The following is a 9,544-nucleotide window of genomic DNA, read 5'->3' on the forward strand; positions in this document are numbered from 1 at the left end:
CGCTCTGAGTCGTTTTTGTTAGGCAGGGATATTATATCATTGAATTCAAATTTAATACGATCCAGTATACAGTGACCCACTTCTAACCTACTGTACAGCAGAGCGACATCCACTTACCCACCTTTTTTTTTATTGTTTTTTTTTTTCACGCTATGCGCCTTTAGAATCAAAAATAAAGGTGGGCAAGTGGATGTCGCTCTGCTGTACAGTTCCCATTTTTTTCCGTATTTTTTTTTTCTCGGCGCTTTTGAAAACTACTGGTGAATTCGTACTTTGACCGCCAAAGTATCAACTAGATTCACTTTCCTATCAGAAAATATACTGTTGAAGAAAATATAAGCATTTTTACTGTCCTAAGAAGTGGCGAGAGACACAAAAAAAAAAACTATAGTAAAATAATAAAACACCTCATTGTAAAATCAATAAATTCATCGCTACCCTCAGAACCTAAAACGGAAAATTAAATTAACGTTAAACTGGAAAGGCAAATAATGTTTAAATACCTGGAAACGAAAAAACCATAATTTTATGTTGAATTCAAGCCCCGATCGTTACACCCAAAAACAATTTTATGATAATATCCCAAACAGTTGAGTATTTTATAGTTTGTATTGTTAATGGACATACTAGCTGCAGGTATTTTTTTTTTAATTTTCGATACATTTATTTTCAAATTGTATTACCTGATACCCGTTTAAGGATGACAAAATTAAATATATTTACAGAAATTTAGCAATTCACCTTGTTCCATTAAACGTAATGCTTCTTCTTCTCTAAAGAGTTCAGAAGATTTTCCTTGATCCAACATATTTTGTAAGGTTATTTCTTTAATCGCATGTGTCATTCGGCGTTTTTGGTTCTTAACATGAGAACCACAAAAATTACCCACATATTTACATTCAACTAAAACTCTAAAAGAAATAAATATCACTAAACAAAATGTAATTAATTCCGAATACAAATTAAACAAGTAGAATAAATAGTTATTACCTAGAATTTGGCGAAGGCTTATGACCAACAATCCCTTTGAAATTAGAATTACACATTTTACACCTTCCAACAATACATAAATACACCTTTCCAATTGGATATACTTTGGATAAAAAACTGATTTGAATAAAAAACAGTTAAGTAAAAAACAATCCTAAATCGGATAAAAAAATCTAAATTGGATAAAAGTCTGATATGAATAAAAAATTAACTTGAATAAAATACAGTTAAGTAAAAAAACAATACTAAATCGGATAAAATAATCTAAATTGGATAAAAAAAGTCTAAAAGGAATAAAAAAATTAATATGAATAAAAAACCATTTTTGATTGAAAAATATAAATAGAATAACCTTGTTGAAAAAAATCCTAAATCAGATTTAAAAAAATCATATGAATAAAAAAAAATTAATTTGAATAAAAAACAGTTAATTAAAAAATCTAAATATAATAAAAGCCTGGTTGAATAAACACCTAAATTAGGTGCAAATTCAAAATTTGGGCATTTCCCCAGCCCCCCCACCAAAATTTTGATTTTAAAAAAAAACTAAATCTCTACAAACGAAAAAAATTCGATTACAAACCAATACAAACCGGCTACAAACGATTGGTGAAAAAAAAAATGAAAATTCAAAATTGGGGGGGCTGGGGAAATGTACCTGGAGACCCCAGCTACAGAAGCATTAGTTTTTATGTTAGTTGGATTAAATGGAAAGTGGAAACATCCGATTGGTTACTTTTTACAATCTAAAAGTACTGCACTACTGCAGTGATACAAGCTGGTCTTATAACAACCGCAATTACAATGGCAAATAATGTTGGTGTTCGAGTTAGGGGTGTAACATGTGATGGCACCAGTACTAACTTATCCACTATGACACATCTTGGATGTAAACTTCATGGGTCATATGGTGAGTTAGTAGAATATTTTTATATTCCTGGCATAGATCGGAAGGTAAAAACTATCTATAATAAAAATGAACACTGTATAATTTATTTATTTTTATGTTATTTAGATTTATTATATACCAGACGCATGCCACAATATTAAATTAGCAAGAAATGCCCTTGGTACTTACCGAAAATTTAAAAGTGTTGATGGCATATAATTGATTGGACATTTATCCAAGATATTAATAAAGGTATATTAAAAGATTAGATTTACTTCATTTCACAAATATCTTATTATATAAAATATAGTATAATAATGATTCTGTACTTCATTGATATAGCCCAAGAGAACATAGGGTTGCACTTGGCTAATAAATTAACATCAGCTCATATTGATTGGCGGAAAAACATAATGAAGGTGAAAATGGCCGCACAGACCTTAAGCTCGTCAACTGCTGATGCAATACAATTCCTTAGGTCGTTAGAAGAATCTACATTTAAAAACAGTAAGTTTTAATTATAATCAGTAATTCAGTATAAGTACAGTTATTTTAATTTACTATAGGTGAAGCTACTGAACAATTTATTAGGGTAATAGATAGAATATTTGACTTTCTTAATACCCGTAACCCCTTTGGTAAAGGATTTAAAAAACCATTATACAGAGACAACATTAAAGAAGTGGAAAATATGATAAAACCTTTGGTAGACTATTTGTTAAGTCTAACAGATATTAAAGGAATCCCAATTCATTCAACTCCTAGGAAAACATTTGTGATCGGTCAGTGATTATATTTGTTGGAATTATAACGTAACATGTATTATTTTGTATATTTATATCATTATACTCATTATTATATTTATATTTGTAGGTTTTGCTGTAGCTGTCAAATCAATATTAAACTTGGCTAAAGAACTCTTTATTGTTACTGATTATAAATATCTTTTAACATACAAATTTTCTCAAGACCACTTAGAAATATTTTTTTCTAAAATAAGGCAAAGGTTTGGTCACAATAATAACCCTAATGTTCTGGAATTTCGAACAGCTGTGAAACAATTGTGTTTAAAGAATTTAATAACTTCATCTTATGCTGCAAACTGTGTTGCATTAGATAATTCATGTTATGACAGCATTTTTGAAATACGTTGGAAAAAAAGAAAATCTGAAGAAATTATTGAAAATGATGATGAAGAAATACCAGACTTACTTTCTTTTGAAAATGATAGTGTTAACATAAATATTCTTAAAGATAATATTTTATACTATATTAGTGGATTTATAGTAAGAACCATTTTTAAGAAAATAGAATGCCCTACGTGTACTGAAAGTTTACTAGAAAGAAAAACTACTATAGATCATAATTATAGTCATAAAAATTCTTATTCGGCTCTAGTTAATATTAAAAATAGGGGAGGACTAGTAGGTACGGAGTTCAACTGATGTATTAAAAATCGTGAAATTTGTTGAACATACTCTTATTCAACTCACAGATAATTTTAAACATCTAAAATTGGGTTCATATTCTAAAATTGTTATTCATACTAAGAACTATGTCTACAATAATAATGTATTTAAAAATTTAAGTTGTTTGGATGATTATTTTCTAGAAAACCATAAATTACATTTAGTATCTTTAATTTGTAAGGAATATCTCAAAATACGTCTGCACTATATTGCTAAATCTAAAGATGAACAAGTTAGCAAACGACGTGTCTTAACTAAGCTGATTTTATTTAATAACCAATAAATAATTATGTTTAAACTTTATTAATAATATTTTTTTGTTTCATATTCATGAATCTATTGTACCTATTTACTTTGTATTAACATTTTTATATTTGTATTCTATAATAATATTATAATATAGTAAATTTAAAATATATATCTCCTTATACCTGAATTATAAATTTGAATAATCATTATTCTTTGAAATTAATTGAGTATGATATGAAGTGATTTGTATATTATGAAGTTAATTATTGTATTGTATTATTATTATTAATTAACTGATATATAATTATATAAAGTAACTTAATATATCTGTGTATGTAACTGATGTTACACGGTTAAAATTATTTCACGAGACCACGCTATACCATTCAAGTTATTTAATAAGTCCCAAATAGTTGCTATAATATGCATTTATTGATCTATATTTGTAAGATTTATTATATATATAGTTATGGTTTGAAATTGAATGCGTGTTTAAATTTAAATCTTTTATTACTTCATGAACATTAATTTAAATTGTATCTTTTTCGTACATTCAAATCATTGTTTTGACCCCCGAAAACATGGCGGATGCGTGATAAGAGCGCGCCGCCGAGCTTCACTACTGTCAATGTAAAACTAGTCTAGTACCATATCTAGTTAGTATAGATATCTGTGCTACCATCCCAAATCAGTAGCGCAACTTTCGGGGGGGGGGGGTCAGGGAGATAAGCTATTGATTTAGATAGAAGGTCCCTATGGGTTATTTTAAATAAATAGTGTTGTTAGGTGTGCTGTAGCCCACCAGAATTTTAACCCTAGTTGCGCCTATGCCCCCAATATAAATTGTTGTTCGCCAATTCGTATAGGAATCTCGTATCTATATAATATCGAACACAGGCAATATAGTATAAATTATAATATTATACCAACACACTACGTTTTATAGATCGACTTATTTTACTTATCGTTTGCAGGATAAAGGTCAAAATAACACAAAGCGAATGAAATTACGAGAATTTCGAACAGTCCTACCGAGTATGTGCATTGTGCCATTGTCTACTAAAGTAGCCTGTAACCAGGGTACTGCAACAGCTGTCGCCTGTCCTACACCATTATAGGAATAATAATGTGTTACTTATACATTTTAGTTTTTATATTTTATATACATGTTATAAATATAATATGTATATAAGTATATATTACAATCGACCAAAAATAATATTACGGTGCATCGACATACTATGCATGTGTAGTGAACTAGTGATCATAGCCGTAAATATAATATACAATATATTACCTACATAATATAATATCGTCGTCATCGTCTGTTTGAATGTATAAACTATTATAATATATTTAAATTGTATTACATAGCCGAAAATTGTTAACGCAAATAACATGGCGTGTCGTTTGTATATTAATTATATTGTTCTAGAATGGTATTTAGAAAATACCATTTTAAAATTTATTAGGTACAATTGTTTTATTTGATTTATTTTTTAATTAATTCATAATCGCCGTAAACCTATCTGAGCTCAAAAATCTTCAATATTTAGATAGATAATGAAAAAAATGATATTATACTACCTATCTAGATAGAAATGATATATTTTTTTTTACGTCTTATTCTTAAAAAATATACCTAACTTCACAAAATCACTAGGAATTGTTTATAAATGTTAAATAATTGAAATTATCATGCAACATTATCTGAGTGGTTATAATTTCTATCTTAGATGGAAGTTAGATACCTACCAATTTCGTATAATTTATCTAGATGAGTACCCGCACACTTATTTTTTACATTTTACACTTGTCTTTTCACGCATTTGTGACTATGCGAGTATAAATTATAAACTAGTCTAGCCATCTAAGCAGTGGCGCCCAAGAAATATTTTTCAGGTGTAGCAAGGAATAATTTTACCCACCCACCCACCCCCTCACAAACTCAAAATTATATTATTTTATACATTTTATCATATTCTGATTGATAGGTAATATTAGTAAATATTAAGGTATGAACCAATATAATCTGTAATTAATAATGAACATATTATTTCAAATTAACTATTTTATGTTATTATACCCACCCACCCCTTATTTTCAAGATGTAGCGACCGCTACACCTAGTTATAGGGTTGGGCGCCACTGCTTCTAAGTCTTGGAGACTGGAGTCCTAGGTGATTGGGATACACACTCCCACTTTCGCATGAGGCAGCCGCCTCATAAAGTAGCTGGGTTACTTTGCCACTGAAATGTATTGTAATAATAATGATCAAATATAAAATAAGGTATAATTATAATTTGTCTTCCAATCTCCTTACGACTGGTTGTTCATGTTTCTATAACTACAATTTACTATAGCGAAAGTTAATAATTATAATAATATGTAAATAATTATTTATGAAAGGCTGGTTAAAAATTCTGGTCCCACATTATGTGTAGTTATACATTATATTATATTTTATATATTATTAAAATACACAAACAGGGTCACATATAAGAAAGAAGCCGGTGACAATCAACGACCAGATAGCCGAGCACTCATAGTTAACATTTAGACGCATCATTAAATCAAAATACGCATTTCTGGACTTAATTAAACAAAATACGTACAATAGAAATATAATAGTTCATTATAAATATATATGGACATGATATATGATTATTACTTATAACATAATATATATATTATATATATATATAATGCACGATATCCAAATATTAACGGATGGTGTACAACATATTATATTGTAATATACGATAATGGGATACGATTCTCGTAACGACTAGGCGTGAGAATCTACAGATAACAAATTGACACACGTCCTGTGTGGACCACAGATAAGTCAGTAGACAGGGGGAAGGTAAGAGAGTAAGGAGACCTTATAAAAGCAGACCTAAAACGGCCTGTATTCAGACATGATTTACTATCGTACACGCGAGCACCTTCGCGAGAGACAGTATCTCGTCATTTTGGACTTGGTATATTTTTCTGAAGAATATTTACAATAAACAACTTTAACTTTTCAACGAGTTTATATTTTATCAATCATCTTAAGTTATTCCTCACATCAACCTAATCAATTAACCCAATCGCTAGTCTATTACAATAGTAGGTATACACTCTCTGCACGCGTACAATATTCGAATATTCTATAGCCATCCAAATTATCTCTTCTCTGGTGGTGATTGATATGACAATAATATTCATCGTTGTCGCAGTTAGGTTACTTTTGGGGCAGTAAAAATGCTCCAATTTTCAACTTCAGCGTCTTTTTTAATAGGAGCCTCTTGTACTGAAATCGCCTTCAATAGATATAATTAATCGATTAGTAATTACTAATCTTACATTATAGTAAATATTAATAAATTAAATAAATTGAGTCAATGTCGATTGATTTAATTTTAATTGAGGTTAATAAATATTTAAATAAAATATAGACAGTTTCAAGCATGTCAATATAAAAATTTAAAACATCAATAAAAACAGCAGTAATAAAAATGATAAACAGTCAATACATCTATGAACTGGTTAGGTTAGGTAGGGTTCAGCGGGCAACAGCCGTGGAGGAGCTGATCACGGCTGCGTGTGATTTTGCTCTCGAGCGCAAAGCGCAAAACCTTCCAGGGAGGCCCGCAGTGCATTGATGGAATACCGAAATTGCAAACCAGCGCAAAAAGTGTGTGGTCGCAAAGCGGAGAATGACGAGGTGCAACGCTAGACTTCATCGTCTCCGCAACATAATGGCAGCACAAGGCCTTGTAACCGATACCACCCATGAGGAAGAAGCGTCGGCGAGTGAATCAAGCGCATACAAGGAGGCACGGAAGACCCTCAGAAGTATGATCGTTCGGAGCAAAGCCGTCTGTTGGGAGCAGCTCATTCGGTCCGTGGACGAGGACCCGTGGGGCAAACCTTACAAGTTGGTCACTCGTAAGCTCCAGGCCCCCCCGGCGACCAGCACGATGTTGACGGAATCCGTGCTGAGGATCACCGACGCAGTCTTTACCTCCCACGCTCCGTTCGAAGTCCGAACGTATCCCGTGAGGGTGGAAGAAGTTCCGCCCTTCACCATCGAGGAGGTAGACAGGGCGGTATACAGAGCCCAGCGGAAATCCACCGCCCCAGGCCTGGACAATATAACTGGCCGGATACTGAGCTCGATCCACCGACTGTGGCCGTCCGTGCTGGTCGGTTTGTATAACCAGTGCATCAAGGAAGGGCTCGTGCCGGCGGGATGGAAGAGAGCACGGGTGGTCTTGTTGAGGAAAGCAGGTAAACCATTAACTATTAAGCACGTCCATTAACTACCTTGCCCAGAAGTTTTGTGTGGCCGTCAGCTTGGACATAAAGAACGCGTTCAACAGCATTGGGTGGACGGAGGTGATGGCAGCACTCGACGTGTTAGAGGTGCCCAACTAACTGAGGCAAATTTTCTCCAGCTATTTCCAAGGGCGAACCGCTGAAACCCAAGCCGGAAACAGCAACGTGGAGATTAGAGTGACGTGTGGTGTCCCACAAGGATCGGTGGCTGGACCCCTGCTCTGGAACATTGCGTATGACAAGGTGCTCCGCCTGCAACTCCCAGCTGGCTCAGAATTACTGGGCTTCGCCGACGACACTATGGTACTGGTGTCTGGTATAACCACCGCGGAGCTCGAGCAGAAGACAAACGAAGCCCTCGGTGTCGTCTCGGACGGAATAAAAAGGATCGGTCTCGCACTGGTGGTGAACAAGACCGAGGCGGTGTTGTTCACCAACAAGTACAAATACGAGAGTCCATCGCTGACACTCGACGGGGAGACCCTCGAGTTGAAGCAGCAGCTGAAATACTTAGGTATGGTGGTAAGCCGGAGACTAATGTTCAGAGAGCACACCGCCGAGGCTGCAGCAAAGGCCTAGAGGACAGCAAACCAAATGGCGCGTCTAATGCCATGAGTCGAAGCAACTTCGGAGGAAATTGTACGTGGCGGTGACCCAGTCTGTCTTGTTGTACAGTTCTCCTTCGTGGGCCCACACGCTGGAGCATGTCTCTGTCAACGTGGTGAACGTAAATAGGGTCCAGCGGAAAGCAATTCTCAGGAGCATATGCACCTACCGGACCGTGTCCGAAATGGCAGCAAACATCCTGGCTGCCGTACCTCCCGCTGACATTCTCGCAAGAGAACGTAGCATGAGGTTCCAGGAAAGGAGGTCTGGCGATACCGCCGATGTGCCACCCAGGACGAGGACGTTTGCTGCGTGGTGGGCCAGGATCGATGAGGCGTCAACCGATGAGTCGTCAACAGGGAGGTGGACGAGGCGGTTGGTCAGGGACGTCGAAGCATGGTGCAGCAGGAAGCACGGGGAACTTTACTTTCATCTGACCCAGCTCCTTTCCGGACATGGTTGCTTCGGTGTTTACCTGCGGAAAATAGGGAAGGAAGAGACGGACGTATGCCACCATTGCCACCTGGTAGCTGACAGCGCGGAGCACACGCTGATGAAATGTGTTGCCTGGGACGAGGATCGGAGGCAGCTACAGCGCGTCATTGGGAACACGGTAACAGTGGAGAACATGGTCCCCGCCTTGCTTCACTCCTCTGAGAGCTGGCAGGCCGTCAAGGAATTCACCAGATCAGTGATGTCAACGAAGGAAGAGGCTGAGAGGAGCAGAGAGAGAGCCGGCCGTCCCCTGGGACGATGAGCAAGAATAGCCTAACTTAGTTAAGTTCATGTTTGTAGGCCGAAAGCCAAATCACGGGTGGTTAAAGGCCCCCGATTATTGTAAATATTGTGTGTAATTAATATGTATTTTGTATGTTGTTTTTGATGCACAATAAACGATGCGACCGGGGGAGAAGTAATGCTTAACGCAGTTCCTCCCCCTATCGCGATACCGTAATAAAAAAAAAAAAAAAAAAAAAGGTTAGTTTAGGTTAGGTTATATTAGGAATATGGATC

The 9,544-nt window shown here is 35.2% G+C and overlaps 1 protein-coding gene across 1 annotated transcript; it reads left to right on the forward strand.

Moving 5' to 3' along the window:
• Positions 1 to 8,714: 8,714 nt before the first annotated feature.
• On the forward strand, positions 8,715 to 9,287 carry LOC103308853. Its single transcript, XM_008182989.1, has one exon. It carries the CDS (start codon positions 8,715 to 8,717, stop codon positions 9,285 to 9,287), a length of 573 nt encoding a protein of 190 aa, XP_008181211.1.
• Positions 9,288 to 9,544: the final 257 nt, after the last annotated feature.

The sequence above is a fragment of the Acyrthosiphon pisum genome, chromosome X, assembly GCF_005508785.2.
Source record: "Acyrthosiphon pisum isolate AL4f chromosome X, pea_aphid_22Mar2018_4r6ur, whole genome shotgun sequence".
Lineage (NCBI taxonomy): Eukaryota > Metazoa > Arthropoda > Insecta > Hemiptera > Aphididae > Acyrthosiphon > Acyrthosiphon pisum.